General features: G+C 39.5%; 1 protein-coding gene across 3 annotated transcripts in view; it reads right to left on the bottom strand.

The window, feature by feature from the left end:
- Positions 1 to 1,027: 1,027 nt before the first annotated feature.
- The window catches only part of CEP112 (centrosomal protein 112), a 449,184-nt gene continuing 432,648 nt past the window's right edge, over positions 1,028 to 17,563 (bottom strand). For all 3 annotated transcript variants that reach the window (XM_058561414.1, XM_058561413.1, XM_058561416.1), the window contains 3 exons: positions 5,281 to 5,382; positions 2,319 to 2,383; positions 1,028 to 1,491 (listed from right to left, as the gene is read on the bottom strand). In XM_058561414.1, coding sequence (XP_058417397.1) covers positions 1,488 to 1,491; positions 2,319 to 2,383; positions 5,281 to 5,382 — 171 coding nt within the window. In that variant the 3' untranslated portion in view covers positions 1,028 to 1,487. The remainder of the gene's footprint in view (positions 1,492 to 2,318; positions 2,384 to 5,280; positions 5,383 to 17,563) is intronic.

Raw genomic sequence — 17,563 nt, 5'->3', positions numbered from 1 at the left:
TTTCCTGAATCCTCTTTAAGCTAGCTCTATAATTTATTGTATGTGCAAGAAAAATCTGATCTTTCAAAGTACAGAGACTTATATTCCTGGAGGAGGTGTCAAGTCAGGGGGAATATTACCAGGCAGAGTGGTGACCAGACAGCGACGATTTAGTGCAAGAATTCGAGGCCTCCTACTGCTGCCAGCACAAGGCAGTGTTTGTGCTGATCCTGGCCCTGGCTTTGGAGGTGGCTGTAAAACCTGTTACTTCCTTATCATCTCCATGTCTCAGTTATAGTACAAAAAAGGGTAATTAATCCTTGGGCAGCAAACAACAGAGATGGGCGTGGGAAACAGAAAAGAATTTTGGAAAAGTGTAAATAAACGTTCTGCCCTGTCCTTTTACAGTAAACCAGATGATTACAGCCCCGCCCACGGTCCAGATTTTTAGTGTCTCAAAGGGTCTATGGCACGCACCACAACACAGTCAAAAGAATACGGAGCATCCAACCACTGCAATTCAAAATTTCCTTGGCAAATCATAGAACTGCTTATTGGCATTCAGGTGGGGACTTAAACACCCATTCACAGGAGCAACACCATATTCTCTCAATGAGGAAACGGGACCACTCAAAGCTCATTCTGCCATCACTTGCCAGTGTGCTGAGTGTCCTCCCAACACTTCCCTACATTTTAGGCATTTTAAGGAGTGTCAAATGATATAATTAAAACAACAACCATAAAAAGAGAGATCAAGAAAGCAACAACAAAACCACAGCTGCTACATAAAATTCTTATGCTCTTCTGCCTCTGGAGTCCCAGGATGAGACCGGAGTGACGACATGACAAGTACTTGGACTGATGTCAGATGACCTGGCGATTTTTATTCTAAATAAGTGTGCTGCTTATGGACTTGATCTTTGACATGACATAAGGTATTTTTCCCCAAAGTACAATTTGAGACCGCTAGTATTTTCTAGGGAAAAATACCATGTATCTGTCATACTTATTTTAGCAAATGAGGTGCAATAAAAAGTAGAAATAAAACTGATATGTACAAAATAATATTTTAATAATATATGAACATGAACATGAAAACAACATAAACGTGAAAATTTTGATATGATACTACAAACGTGATTTTGATCATACGTGACTGGTAAAATTCTATGCAAGAGCATTAACAAGGCATATCATAAGAAATCATTTCTTTTCCCAATATAAGCCATTCTCAGTACACACTCAAATGCACACAAATATGGAAATCAGAAATAAAGGAATGTTAAAAAAATAACTTAGGCAGACACAAATAAAACCACCCCATTAGTGTATGAGTGATGTATGTTTTTATGGTCTTAATTACATTTATGTATTAAAAGATGCCACTGATCTCACAGTTTACTTTACAATATCCAAATCTGCAAACCTGCTGGAAGAGGTCCACAGAGCAGCCCAGACAGTCGAATCCATTGCACTCTCTTGTGTTACTTAGCTAAGTCTTCAGGCAGTTACCTGAAAATCAAAAATCAAAAAGTTATGACTTCCTCTAGGTTTAATGGGCAGATCACTTATAAAATATGTTCCAATTCAGGAGGAGTTGGATAAAGGTTAAAAGGATATTTGATATCAAAATTTCATCATTTACACCTATAAGTTGTCAAATTCTATCTATACCAAGCAACAGAATCTTTGGACAAGTGAATGATTCACAAGGTTTTTACTTGAACTGAACGCCAAATAAGTGGTTCAGTCTTTCACTACACTAAAAGGAAGGCTGTTTGACTGAATTAGAGCAGGTGAATGTAACCTCTGTCAGTGAGTCACTGGGAACCTTTGCTAAAAAGGTCTCGTGCATCCCTGAGAAGTACACACCCGGAGCAGTGAAGTTGCGGTTAGCGTTGTGACGTCACTGAGCCGGTTATCTATTTTGGTCTGGAGAATGTCTGCAACAGCGCCAAACCTCCAGGGGCCTCGGGGCTCTGAGGATGTGGACTACCATATTAAGAACTGCATAATCTCACTATCTTAAAAGGAAGACAGTGTCTCCTTAATCCTGCAACCGGGCTTCAGGACAATGTCTTGTCGTGACTCTGCAGGTGAAACCTGGACTTGACAGGCACCTGCGGATTCTCTCATCTCGTCCTGATAGTACTGACTAAGCACTGTGATTACTAGAAGTGGGTGCCTTCTCAAAGACACGCTGTTCGCTGAAAAAAGTCTTTTTTTCAAAATTGATATTACGTTTAAGCATTTCAATAAAGACTTTAACATCAAACCATAAGACTATCAGGTGCAAACAATGCAAACAAATCAGCAAACATTCTGATCATGGGCTGTACCTTCTGCCTTGGTATGCAGTCAGTTCTTCCTGAAGGATGGATGCTCTCTTTTGCAGAAAGTTAACCTAGAAAAGACACCTTGTATGAGAAGAGGTGAATGTGGCTTAAACAGCAATATTGTGCAAATACTACAGTAGGATTTTATTTAAATTCAGACAATTTCCTAGATAAAACTCAGAGGATTTGTCGAAAGTCAATGTTGTACTTTTTACATTCGATTACATTGCATCCCTACTGAAAATCCATCAGAGACCACAGAATCAAGTTCAAATTCCTTATTGCAGAGCCATTTTGATTCGGCCCCAGCCTGTATTCGAGGCTGTACCTCTCCTCACGGCCCTCCCACCATCACCACCTTATATACCGAGTCCCTCATACGCTGCGGTCAGGCACAGGCCATTTCCTCTCTTTGGAACGCTTGGCTATCACCTATACATCCTCCACTGTTGGTTCAGGTGTCTCCTCTCCTACTGAATTCTTGGACTCCTCCCGCACTGCTCACCGCCTCCTGCCCCAGGCAGACTCCGTGCACTTCTCGCATTGCCTGCTGGTTGTTTTCATATCTCCCCAAACCTGAGAGCTCTTCTGGGGCAGGGATGACGTTCACTCATCCCTCTGTCCCCAGTTTCTTTTACAGAACTGGGCATGTAGCTGGTATTCTCTAGCTGTTTAACGAATGAATGAGTGAGTGGAAAGAAAATTACTGCCTTCTGCTAACCCCAAGCCATCCTGGGGATTCTCTGAGGTTAGAGAGACAATATTTTGTCATGGAAAGACCCTGAGCTTTGTCTGGAGTTAGGCCAACTTGGGTTCAATTCCTGGCTTGGCCTCTACGGCTCTAGGAAAGTTACTTAAGCTCTTAATGCCTCATCTGTAAAATGGGGTTAATGACAGCTACTTCCCAAGGTTATGAGGATGACGTGAAATGACTAACAGAAACTGCCCAGTGCAGAGCTCATGGCAGGTTCCACCCCATGACCCCACTCTTGAGGGGCTGGGGGATGGAGGAAACTGAGTTGCTTAGCATATTCTCTTAAATGAGACCTTTACAACATGATTTGGTTATTTTGAAGAATAAATTTCTATACTATTAAAGATACCTATATCAGGTATAAATTCAAAAACACCTTACACAACCAAATAAAAATGGTTTTGGGATAACTTGTACTATGGCTTAACGTAATCAAGAGTCAATGGTATTTGATCACTTCAGAATTGTTTACTCTTGCCTCTTTGGTCTGAACTGAAACCATGGCAACGGTTGATTCTGAAACATAGTTATGCAAGAGAGTACAGCTGGCAGAATAGAAAACATGCTTGTAAGAGAGGAAAGCAGTCTTTCTAAATGGGTACATATCAAAGTGGTCCCCTCGGTTTTGCTTATTTGTAATATCACCCTGGTCTTAATGTTATCCAATTGCTCCAATGACCCATAGGACAATAGATAATTTTGACAGATGCAAGGATCACACTGATTCAACTTCCCTTCCTGCCTGAGCTTTGCAATCGGAATTCCAACAATTTTCAAAAAACACAGGCACCTGTGCTTTCAAACTAAATTTGCTCACTATATGGCCTGTGACTCCTCCATGCAGCTGCCAGTTCTGAGGCCCCAATGCAGCTGGCAGCACTCTCCTTCTGGGTCAACATCCAGTCTTAGGAGGCTGAAGTGGCTTTTATTACAGGGAAATGATACGAATGATAACAGAAACCCCGCAGGTGGATATCAGATTTCTTTCTTTTTTCCTAGGAAAAAACTCCTCTGAAGGTGGCAGGTCCTCCACAGCTGACCCTATGGAAGCTCTCCTACAAAGTTAATGGGTAAACCACACCCCGAGGAGAGCTTTTCATGTAAATAAAGATTACTTAACCCTTTCTATGTTAACATTCTCCTGTAGTACTTATTTTTATATATAGGAGAGAGCACAGCAAAACTTCTTAGCCTCCAGAAGCCATAGCCAATAGCAGCATAAGGATTGAAATAATGAACATTTCATTTTCAGATGAGAGACTTTTTACTGAGGGAATATGAAAGGAACGGCTAAAATTCGCTCCACATTTCATCCTACACATTATAAATAGCTAACGTGAATATCATCAAACTAAATCATTTGTTTTATTTGCAAATAAACTTATTGAGCATCTACTATGTGACAGGCACCGTTTTTGGCAGAGAGAGCAAAGAAATCTTTCCCTCATGGAGATTTTCCAGAAAAAAGTACGTTTTAAATTTCTAGAGTATTAAAAACAGGAATATGGGACCTCTTTCTCATGTTAGAGTTAAAACACTCATTAGTTTTTTAAAAAACTAGCAATATATAAAACTAAACAATATATAAAATATATACAGCAATATATAAAACGTGTTTACAGAAATATATAGCGAAAACTTATGTTGGAAGTTTTTAATAAGTATCTCAATTTTAATCAATTTTATCTCTCATATTATATTTTATGAACTATACCAAGAACTACACATTTCAGCAAGAAATATTTAACCTAATTGAATACCTTGTCATTATTCTGCCTTGAACTTAAAATGAATCTTGTTATCTCTAATAAACACATAAAATCCTTCTAACTTGACCATGTTTTTGATTTCTCTGCACATTCACACAGTGAGGAATCAGCAATGTGCTAAGGATGGCATTTTGGGCTTGGTACCAGGAAGAAAAGGGTGAGGCTGTATTGGAATGTGGGCTGTAAATGAATCAAAGTAACCATAACTGAACTTCTCAATTTCAAAGGTACTTTTAAGAAAATCTTATTGATACAATGAGTTCTTCAACGAGTAAGAAAAAAATTCTTAAAAAAACCCCCAAAACAAAAAACAATTCATCCTGGGTATTAGGTTATGCTATGATATCACATTGATTTCTGGCATTAATTCAGAATCAAAATTATTGATTAAGATATGCATATCATCTAAACCCTTGGAAAATGTCTTGATTCTAGTAATTACCTGTGACTTTAGGGAGGAAATGGTGTCTTCAAGTTCTTGTCTTAGAGATGCTGGCATCAACCCTTTGAATTTTGTTTCATATTCCTGTCGTATGTAAGTTATCTAAAGTGAAAAAAAAAATGAAAGCTTATCTTTCTTATCACAGAAATGATTGTTTTGAATTTAAGAAATCTCAGAATAACATCTATCCATCACAAAGGTAAGTTTGTTACACGTGGTCAGAAACCAGACAATAGAGATGAAGTAAGAGGAAACACAGTTACAAACTGAAAAAGGTACTCAGTCTGTCCTTATGAGTCTGGGAAAGACAGCCCCTGTAACAACACTTTAAAATCCTTGTTAACACAATTTTTAGCATCGGATAAGTAAAATACCTGCTCTCTCCTTTTCTCTCATGCTGTACACACTATGCTAACCCTGTATTCTTTTCTTGATTGGGATGTGGACTATGATCATACTAAACTGTGATTTGAGGACAATTCATGGCATGTCATTGGTTTGATTAAGACACTCCTCCAAACTGGCTAGGTACCGGGGTGCTTGATATAATCCATATGATTCTGAAGATATGAATGAAGGAAAATATACACAGCTGTGTCTCCAAGTCTCCCCAGCACAGGTAGACCAGAGTAAGAGAGCCCTTGTCATTGTAAGCTTCTCTGATTTATGGGTTTCCCTCTGCCTCCAGAACACAATCAGGTCTGTGTTCTACTAACCGATGGTCACTGGGCTGGTAAAAGAAAGGTTGGTGCCTCATCTCATTCATCTCTCTAAACGCTAAAGACAGAAACAAGTGAGGAAAGTGGAAGAGAAGTCTTTGGAAGAATATGCCTGAGCAGTATGAAGAGGTGCATGAGTGTGAGCATGAATGTGAGTGTGTATGTCTTGGTGTCTTTCTCCAGCTATGTTTCTTGATTTCTCTCCCTCCTAATCTGAGATGGGATGGAATTAAAAAATCCGTTGCACATGCTGTGTGTGACAACTGATTACTAAAGATGAATTGCAGTGTATCCCACAAATACTTCATTGGACACAAAGTAAACTATGAAAATATGTGCAACTGAGTTCAGTTAGACAAGTCTATAAATTTACTGAGGATGATTTAAAATTACTAGCCTTTAACTCCCAACTTTTCTTATACTAAGCTGAATTAAGGAAGAAATGTGTTCTAATAGTCCACTTTGTTACCTGCTAAAATCCCATGGCAAATGTTCTAAAATGTAATTTTTCAATTTTTGGCAAAGTGTTTTTTTGAGATATACTATAATCTTGTGATTTATACCTAAAGGAAAAACAGAAATAATGAAGAATGATCTCTCCCACTGATGCAATATTTGATTTTTCCCACCTTCTTTTCTTGGACTTAAGTCCAAGAGTTACACCTGTCAACTGACTCAAATGAAAGGCAAATGCAAAGCAAAATACATGCTTTATAACTCAGATTTCAAGGGCAACATTTATTGAGGGTTCACAGGATACTATATTGACTATTTTTTCCTATCACTCAACATTGCCTCTGAAATTTTGAGCTACTATTCTTTTAAAAAGGACTCATGTTTGCTTTATTTTTTGTCTCCTTGTTTGTTTAGAATGTCTTCTGCCCACTGCCTGTACATTTGAGAGACAACTTGGCTGGGTATAAAAATGCTTCAATCCCACTTTGTCCCAGAACTTTGCAGACATTCCCTCAACATCTTCTGGCATTACACACAGCTATGGTGAAATGTGAAACCAGGTTAGTTTTTTTTCCATATTGAATGTGACTTTCTCTCTCTGCTGGGATGCCCATATGATTTTCTTTTTCCTTGATTTAGTAACTTCACAGGGCTATGTTTTGGTATTAATAACTCTATATCAATTTTTCTGAGACATTGTGTGTGCCCTTTCTATCTTTAAATTCAATTCTTGGAAGAAAAGTTTCTTCTTTTAGAAGAATTATTTCTATTCTATTATTGTTACATATGTTCATATTATATATGAATTTTTTTCTATCTGCTCTCTTCTTTAGGAACATAGACTATGCATGTGTTGGCTCTTCTTTGACAATCTTCCATAATTACAATTTTCTCTATTATTTTACTTTCTTGTCATTTTATATCTATTTTATATTTTCATTTCATTTTTGTGTGATTTCCTCTAGTATGATCACCATATTTCCTTAGATGTTTTCAGTTATGATTTTTCTATTTTTGTTTCTTCTAATATAGTTTCAATCTCTGTAATCTTTTGATTTTGTCACCACTTTTCCTAAGCTCTGAGAGATCACTTACATCTCTGTCTGTTGACTTATATCATCTTTAAACACATATCTCTTCTTTTATCTTCTTCTCTATCTCCCTCCACCTCTTTCCTCGACAGAGAGATATATCAATGTGTTTTGTAAATGCTGTGACATTGTGAACAACTGTTTGTTATAAAAACTGTAATTTGTCTGAACCTTTCCCCTGTTTCTTGGGAAATTTTCCATTTGATCTCTGTTCTTTATTTGCTTTTTGCTTACATTGCTTCTTTCCCTCTCTCAATCTAGCGAGGATCTTATGCTAGTTCTTTTTATTTAAAAAAATTAAACCTCAGAGTTGAATGGAACCAACTATTTCCTGAGTGTTGAGGGAGGGGGAGTAAGCTGGGGGGGCAGCCCACAGCTATAATTTGGTTTTGTTGTTTTCAACACCCTTTGACCAAATCTATTATTTCATTTGCTCTTGGTGCCTATCTCCTCTCAGTTTTCAAGTATTTTCGAGGTCATGGCCAAGCACTTAAGCCCTTTGGTTAATGCTCCTAGTTTCTCTTGACTCTTTTGCCCCCACTTCACTTTTCACATCTGATAGTCTCCCTCTATGGGAGGCTAGGCCATAGACAGCAGAAAACTGTGTGTTAGCAATGGTGCTCTTTGAGCACCACTATCCCTTTGAGTACCACTATCCCATACTTTTTAAACTCAGTATGCTATATTTTCCAACTTTTATTGAGGATCCAGGCATTTCTACTTCCTGTCTACTCCTTTCTTCTTCGTTTTTATGATTTCAGCGAATCAGAGTGAACTTAAAATGAGCCCTTGGAAAATCTGAAATTATCTCACCTACGAGTGAGACTATCAATCAGGAAAATATAACTATCCCTGAATTCTTAAACCCAAATCCTGAATTTGAAAATCATTATACCAAGCAGAATCCTGTTACTTTAATAAAGTCATGGAAAACTTTAACCAGTATGTTTTACTTTATTTATGAGGTTAATAATGTTACTTCTAGCAAACATTTATTAAGTACTTTCCACGTGCCAGATACAATTCTAAGTGTTTTAATAAGTGTTTAATCCTTCTGACAACCCAATGAGGTAAGCACAGAAAAGTAAGCCATGATTTGAATTCAAATAGTCTGACTCTTAAGCACATATTCTTAGCCACTATGCTCTGCAGTTTCTCAAATAATCTTTCCAAATGTCGAAATGCGCCCCCCTCCCCCCAAAGGAAAAGAATCTTAGAGACCAACCAGTTAGAGCAGTTTCATCCACTACACACTGATGCTCTCCTAGCATAACAGGGGCTGGGGGAAGGGGGTGGGATGTACTGTCCTTCCAGACATCCATCTAGTCTTTGCTCTATTTTTCTTTTAATGACAACAATAACAACAATTGGTTTCAACATGGTATGGTTCCCCACACCTTACCATTGATTTAAAATGTTAATGTATTAAATATTTAGCTGTTTGATTAATTTAAAAAATCTGTACAAATACAAAGAATATAGAGACCTAAAATAAAAGTTCTACAAATCTCCCACATAAGCACATATTTTAAAGTCCAACCAGTGAAGGATATATCTAAGTCTGTTACATGGCAAAATGAGAAAGAGGAATGAAAGAATTAGCTTATATTCCTTCACACCACTTTTGACTTCTGCTACTATTTTTTATATCCCCACCTCTGACACAGGACATGTTTGAGGGGAAATAATGAGGGAGTAATGACATTTATCTACAGACTAATCATAAACTATTAACTGCTAAATATACCAGTCTCTCCTCTTCCTGTCTTCCCATATTTCCTCATGATATTAATCTGGCCTTACAACAGATCAAGAAAGAAGAGGAAGCTGAATTGATTTAAGCAAAGGGTTTGGTGGACATACAATTCCTTTTACTAAGGGAGATCAAAATTTTTACATACAAATCTATTTTATTATTAGATTTGAATATTAAATTCATTAGCATATAGTGCCTGGTTATACTAGTGAATGATGTTTATTAAATGCAGAAAAATTCAAAGACTGTTCTTGCTTGAGTACTTCTGGAAAGGAATTTCCAGGACTGTTGTGGCTCATTTCCATCCCACCTCACCACTCCCACTGCCCTCAAAAAGCACTGTGTATAATTATCCGCTTTTCCACATTCCTCAACCACATCACACCAAACAGACATAAGCTTCTCTCTCTCCACAATGGTTACTTCTCTCTCCAATCTCCTTTGTCTTCTTTCCTTTAGCAAAGGAAAATTAGGAAACCCAGGACATCATGACAAACAATGACATTCCTGTAATGTAATAAGACCCCTGTAAGCTGAGTGGAAAGGGTGTATGCATAACATGGCACCCATGTGACCAAAGATAGCTGTGCTCTGCTGCAGGGCAACAGACTGCTCACCTTTCCCTCGAAGGCATAGCACTGACAACATTTCCTTTAATTTTTAAAATGAACTATGAAGACCGAGAACATCTACAACTGGAGTTTAGCATTACAATTAAGTAAAACTTATATTCTCTTTAATCAGACAAATACTCATTTGTATAAATGAGAATCTATGAAGTATATAGAATATGTAGTTGACTTGAGCCAAGAGGGTCTCTGGAGATAAAAATTCAAAGTGATGTTGAAAAAAGCAAACCTTGGAAATCTATAATTTCATTAAAAATAGAGAAGGGAGAAATAAAACATATTTAGTGGTGTTTTTATTTGAAAAACACTATATCAATTAGTCATGTCAACACGTCAAAACTATGTTAAATATGTCAACCTTCTGTTGCACAATAAAACAGGTAAGATGCAAGTATGCAGCTTTGTACAAACAACCTAGGGGTGGTGCCTCAAACAAAAGTTATTTTATTGTAAGCTTCAATGCATCCAGTACTGAATTCACTTTTGAAGAGGTGAGAAAAGGGGAGGCCCCTTATTGAGTTATCACTGGTAAATACTGTCGTCGTTTTTTTACATGTCTCCGCATAGTCACTTATTGTATTTTAAGGTAAAGAGAAGCAGTCCTGGAAAGTGACTGTGCCTAATATTACTTTACAAAGTCCAACCAAGCATTTTTGGGGTTGATTCAGCAGAGAAAAAAGGGAACTAAGTAAGAATTCCATTGATGTTATCTCCTAAATATCTCTCCACTTCTCTACATTGCCACCAGGACCACCCCAGTCCAGACTACTTTCATCCTGTACCGGAACTCCTGCAATATTAATATGTTGGTTTTGTTTTTCAAATGAAATTTGCTTAACCTTTAAAATCAAAATCAAAATCCTTTGTGTGGCCACAAGGTCCTGCACAGGTCTGGCCCCTATCCGCCTCTCACGCTCCTGTCACCCCAGAGAGTTCCCCTCACTTTCGGAACACCAGATATATTAGCTTTCTTTCAGTTCATTCACCAAATGCCCAAATGCTTTTTCTCACACAAGTCTTTCCTCTGATTATTCTTTCTTGTCCTGTGGAGTTTTGGCACTGCCTCCATCTGGACCTCTGGGTATTGAAGAGTCCTGCTTTGTGGTGGTACCAGGGATGTTGTAGATCCAGGCACCCAGCTGGGGGGAGCTTGTCAAGACCAGTGATGAGGCTGTGTCTGGGGCAACCACCTTCCAACTTCAGATAAGCCACAGCCCCTAGTTATGGCAGGCAACAGCTTTCATCAGTTAAGAATGGGGGCCCACACCAGCCCTTGCTTTCAGGCTGCAACCCACTCTCTTGTCATTTACCTGGCAAGGAGCCCTTTCAGCAATTTTAGTCCCTGTTACCCCCAGGTCTTTCCGCCCAGCTGCCTCTGCCTGCTGTGGGACTCAGGATCCTGTATCTGTGGCTTCAGCCTCACTCACTATGCTGGGGTTTTGTTTTGTTTCTAGGCCACACAGATGTTCATCTTGCTTTTGATACCAAATACATCCTTTTACTTTTCCCTTTTTATGTTTTATCAATCATTGTTGAGTGTTTGGAGCAGAGGGGGTGCCTCATAATGTGACGTGACAGAGCCATCTTGTACAAAAGGACAGAATGTTTTATAACCTGCCTTTCAACTTAATAACGTGGAGGGTTTAAGAGCCCAGGCTCTGGAGCAGGAATGGCTGAAGCTGAATTTGGGTTGTGCCCCTAAACTGTGTGTCCTAGGAAGGCTAACTTCTCTATGCCTCAGTTTCCTTATCAGGAAAATGGGAATTATAACTTCTCAAGGCTGTTGTAAGGATTAGATAATTTAATACATGTAGAATTTTTACAAGAGTGGCATTTAGTAATGTTCAATAAATGTTAGTTATCATTGCATCATACAATGGGGATTATACATATATTATATATTTCATTACATTATTATGTATATATATTATGAATTATATGTATATTTCATTTAACCAATCTTCTTTCATTAGACTCTTTGCTTTCTAATTATTTGCAATACTCTAAATATTTATAGCAAATTATTTGTATATATTCATAATTAATTTGAGGACCCCATTTAAACCTCTTTTTGTATTTTTTAGTATCCAGTGATTGAGAAAGTACATAATGACAAAAAGCTTCTCTGAATTCAGAATCAACTTTAAATGAATTTGTACTTCATAATTAAAATAATCTACATACATTTGAAAAGCAGCCGTACCTGTTTTTGAGCCATATGATGTATCCGGGCCACGAATAACGACCGGTGTACATATGGATTTTCACAGACCCTTGCCAATAGCTCTGGCCCACAGGTGGAGAAGCAACGCTCCATGCTGAATGATTTAAGGGAAGGATCTCAGCTCAAAACTCTTTCCATCCAGCATGGATTTCTACCAATTAGGAATATATAGGAGGGTAAAGGGAAATTATCAGATGCTCCTATTCATTGTGGATTAGTTTATTCAGAACCTGTCCTTCTAACACCTGGTTTAGCTGAATCCCATAAAGCAAACTGAGTTTGATTGGTGGGTAGATTGTAGGGGCTAGGAAATGGGAGGAAAGAAGAAGAGGTAACTTTGGAGCATAATATATACTCTGAGCGAGGGTGAACATGGGTGGGCACTGCAGTAGGGGGTTTGGGGTAAGTAGAGAGCATCAAAAAGACCTTGGGCTTGTGAAGGGCAGTGAAAGATGGGTAAGAAGTGGGCAGGAGAGGGGCACAGGGAGGAAGGGTACTGGGAGGGATGGGACATAATGCAAACAGAAACGTGGAGGACATTTCTGAGCGATGGGCCTTTATGCAGCAAAAAGGTTTTGCAAGGCCTTTTTAGGGCAGTAAGTCTATAGAATCTGTAAGTTTGATACTGTATTCCAACGTGGTTTGAAGAATAAGAATGAAAGAAATAGTAGCAAAAGATGATGCAAAAGAAATGCTCTAGTGCAGCTGAGAAAAAATGCACTGCCTTCTAAGAAATTTCATTTTTATTGGGGTTAGGGTATTATGCGTTGCCACAGCAACTGCCAAGAGAGATCCATTTTAAGAAAGGTGCTCTGTAGCATAGCTTGTGTACTTTTGAGTCTAAAATATAAAGAGAAAACGTAAAAGGAACCGTAATTCTCTTAACAACCTTCAAAACATTCATTTTCCCCTCTTTCTTCAATGTGGTTTTATCTTATGCTTCTTTATTCCAACTGGTGTTCCTCAGACTGAGGCTAGGGCTCATAGGAGTCCTTGGTTCCCTGTTCAGAGGGACCAGTTTCCACCCCAAGGGAGTGAAGCCTGCTGCTTAATGGGCCTGGGCCTCCCGGGAGAGCAGGTGGCTGATGAATGAAGCAGCTGCCGACCCCCAGAGTGGAAGGGTAGCATGAACTGGTTTCTGGGAAGGGTTATGGTTTTAGGAGGAAGGAACAGTTTTCTGGAACTGTGGAGAAAATGGTGTCCTGAGAATGAAGAGGATGGTTTGAACCTAGCACTGTAATTAGGGTTAGATGCTCTAAACCCAGGTCTGGGTAGTTGAAAAGATTCCTGACACCAAAAAGCAATGTGGGTCTGGTAAATCTACTCAGAAGGATTAATGCACACAGAAAAGGTGGAAATGGGTTAAGACAGTCAAAGGATAGAAAATTACCAATAAACTGCCCACATCTGTCATGAATAAAGGACTTAAATATCTAATAAGAAGATTGAGGTTGTGACATGAAATAAACATCTGTGAATAATAACATTTTGGATATTTTGTATATAAGTTGTATGCTTTAATTCTTGATGGAGATGAGAAAGCTGAAACCATATTATAGAGCTCCTATAAACAAATGTGGCCTTCAGAGGAACTCATTTAGAATTTCATAAGGTATATGTCGCAATTAATTGTGAGTTTTGCCCACTAGCATTCATTCAGGAGTCTTCTGGTAAGTTGAGTCTACTCCTCCCCCAAACCATCCCACCCAAGGTCACAAGGGTGGTGTATGTGACGGGGCATAGCCAATCATCACATCACATTTCCTCTGTGCCGTGACTGACTGGGGCTTGGGTACATGACCCAAGTCCAGGTAGCCAGAGTCACCAACAGTCATGGGACACAGACTCTCTCTCATCCACTGGACTTTACCTGGGAGATGTCATTCTGGGGTTGTGACAGCTATCTTGCTACACAGAATGAGAGCTGGACTGAGAGTGGAGCCAATCCTGAGGAAGGAGAGCTGAGAACTGGAAAGAGAGAAACTGGGCCCTTTATAAAGCTCCATCTGACGTCAGCCCTGTCCTTAGATTTTTTAGTTTGGGTTGGATTTTCTGTCATTTGGAACCAAAATAGTACTAACTGAAACAATGCAGAATATGTAAAATACTAACTTGCATTTATGTGTTGCATCTCTTAGACCAGGGGTCAGCAAATCTTAGCCTGCAGACCAAATCTGGCCCACTGCCTGTTTTCGTAAATAAAGTTTTATTGGAACACAGCCATGCTCATTTATTTCCATATTATCTATGGCTCCTTTCACATGATGATGGCAGAGCTGAGGGGTCTTGACAGAGACCCTATGGCCCGCAAAGCCTAAAACATTTGCTATGTAGCCCTTTACAGAAAGCTGGCTGATGCCTGCACTAGACTATGAGCTTCACAAGGTAGGCACAGTGTTCGTTTTGCTGATGCTGCAGCCCCAGCATTTAGCTCACTGCCTGGCATTTGGTTAGCAACTCAATAAATATTTGCTGAGTGAATGAATGAATCAAAACCTTAGAGCACACAACTGCTAGTGTTAAGTCAGTCTTTGTCTTAAGATGACAGGATCTTCAGAACGTCTAGAGTAAACAAATCACAAAACCTTTCCCTAAACACAAAGAGCAGATTCTGTCATCACGGCATTGCAGTTCTTAATCAGCACAGTGGCTATTAATAAGCAGGCCAGCTTCAAAGCTGAGAAAATTGGAGGCAAACACCAGAGCCTACAGGGCTGCTGAGATCAAAAGTGATCTTAGAGATTTACCTTGAAGGTGGGAGCTTGTGTCACCCCCGCTCTGCCCCCTCCTCTGCATTTCTGCCCCTTTACTCACTGGCAGCCTTTTCACAGGGTTGTGATATTAAATGACTCATGCTTCTCCTTCTTTCTGAAATTAAATCCCGGCTCCTTTCTCACTAGAATATATACTTTTAGTTTCTATTTCTAATCTTTTTCTTCCTAATAATAGCATTCCTAATATTTTCTTTATATATACTATGAATACTCCCTTCTTTCAAAGAAAGGCTAGGATAAGTCTTAAAGGATTATGGTCTGTGCAGCAAGTCTAGAGGCAGGGAATGAGACAGGCTGAACAGAGAGTCTGGGGAGGTACATGTTAAAGAACATGGGCATGAGGTGGGCCAAGCTTGAATAAGAGGAGAGCAAACTGTCCACTTTGCTTTGTAAGGGGCATCTCTGAGATGGTTTGAGAAAACACCTGGGCGAGGAACAGAGTGATTTTCACCTTTGTTTACAGCGCCTGGCCTTCCTTTCAGATAGAGAGTGGATCAGCCCTTTTGGGTTGGGGCTAGACTTCCTGAAAAGCTAGTTTCCCTCAACAGAGGACCAAAATCAAAACCAAGGGGGAAAAAAAGGACTCCTGAGACTTTTAACTAACTGTTAATAAAGACCCAAGAAGACTTATGGAGTGAGACTGATATTCAGTAAGGCCAACAGTGGGTTTTGGAGTCCATTTGTCATTTACTCTTTGTACACTGACGTAAGATTGGAACACTTGCCACAGAGTAAATGCTCAGTGAATATTGCCTGAATGAGTTAATGATTGAATAAATCTATGGTTGAGTAGGTAGGTGGGACCTTGAAATGATAGAGGGCTGACAAGTTTAGATTGAATGTAGTAGAAAATAGAGAAAGTAAAGAGAAAGTAACACATACGATCATCTGATACATGCCAGGCACTGTATTAAGTAATTGATATATAATCTTCCACATACTGGGAGGATTCTGTTTAATCCTTAGATAAAACTTGGGAGATGGCATCATACCCATGTCATAGATGAGTATACAGGCTCACAGTGAGTAACTGCTAGAGCCGGGACTGAAACCTGACACCTAAACCCGCACTGTGCCCACTTATGACGGGGAGGGGGAGCAGAGGAGGATTAACGTGGAAACACTGAAAAGCAGTCTCAGGAGAGGAGACAGCCTGGGATTCAGGGGACAGCGGGAGTGGCTGGACAGATCCAGGAGAGTGAGGAGCTCTTGCTCTAAGGCAACGGCTATGGGAAGGTCATATAATGGAAGCTGCCAACTAACTGGCTTGTAAAAAACTGAAAGCGAGAGATGAGTTAAAGGAGAATGTATGCCTTCAGCGATGTGCCTAGAAGAAAAGTGATGTTACTGTAGAGACGGCAGTAGGTACAGGGAGCTGGTTTGTGTGTCGATGGGAGAAAAGACATGATTTTGGTTTGCATTTACTTAGCTTGAGGTGTCAGGAAGACACTCATGTGGAAATGTAGGAGGGGAGCTCATGAGAAAAGCCAGGATCGAGTACCTGCGAATCATGTGCCGGAGGAAGAAGCTGAAGCCTTGGGAATGGAAGGGCTCGCTGAGGGGGGAGGAGGGCCTAGGAATTTCCCAGGAGCAGAGACTCACCCACAAGTGGCTCCAACATTTAGGATGCAGGAGAAGAAGTAGAACCAGAGAAAGATCAGGAACGGCCAGAGAAGTGGGATGAAAGTCAAGAGAGTGGGGGAGCACAGCTTTGGGTTTCACAGAGAAGGGGAGCAGTTAGGTGTTAGATGCCGCAAAGAAGCCAAGGACGATGAGACCACCTCTATTGTTTGCCTGGCACGGCGTCACCACCTATGAAATAGAGCCATCTACATAGCTATCGGTCATCAGATTTTGGTGAGCAGCAATGCTACAAATGAAGAGAGTTTAAGATGGAACTAGTTCGTTGATAAATATGTTGTTTCCTATTTTAAAGCAAAAATTACATAGGAGTGTCCAAGTCTAACCTTCAGTTAAATATCATTCAAATACCTGATTTAGTCAAAGATGTTTTTACCTTGTTTGAAGGCATTTTTCAAAAGAGGCAAGCTATGACTGCTCTTTCTTTTCTGCATATTTAAGCTCTTGACAATTATAAATAAGTTAAATCTCTCCCTCAAAGTACCAATTATCTCCTTATGTTTGAGAAGGCATTTCTTGCCAGATATGGCATTCTATACAAAACACAAAATAGGAATACAAAGGCGGTCATTGTCCTCCTGCTGCACCCGGGGTTTACTTAGGCAGTTCCAATTAACACTAATGAGGATTTTGTGCATGAATCCCCTTACCTCCCAACTAATGGGAACAGAGACCCCACAACCTCATAGCAGAACATTTCAAAACACTATTGTAAACAGTCACTGACTAAATTCATGAGTTGTTCACCTTTACACAGCAGAGATAAAAGGAATTTTCATTCAATTACAAGTTAGGGAATGTGAAGTTATCAAAAGACTTCATTTAGCGTCTGAATGACAACCGTCAGGATCTGTATCCAGCCAACGTTTACGGGTGATTACTCCGCGCGGCTCTGTCGGGAGGAGCAAAGCGAGTGTGAAATGGTTTTTGTCCTCGAGAAGCTTACAGTTTTTACACGGACGTGTAAAAAGGAGCTACATAAATACATAATTG

Source organism: Diceros bicornis, chromosome 18 (genome assembly GCF_020826845.1).
Source record: "Diceros bicornis minor isolate mBicDic1 chromosome 18, mDicBic1.mat.cur, whole genome shotgun sequence".
Taxonomy (NCBI): domain Eukaryota; kingdom Metazoa; phylum Chordata; class Mammalia; order Perissodactyla; family Rhinocerotidae; genus Diceros; species Diceros bicornis.
This window is presented reverse-complemented; position numbering and strand designations above follow the sequence as displayed.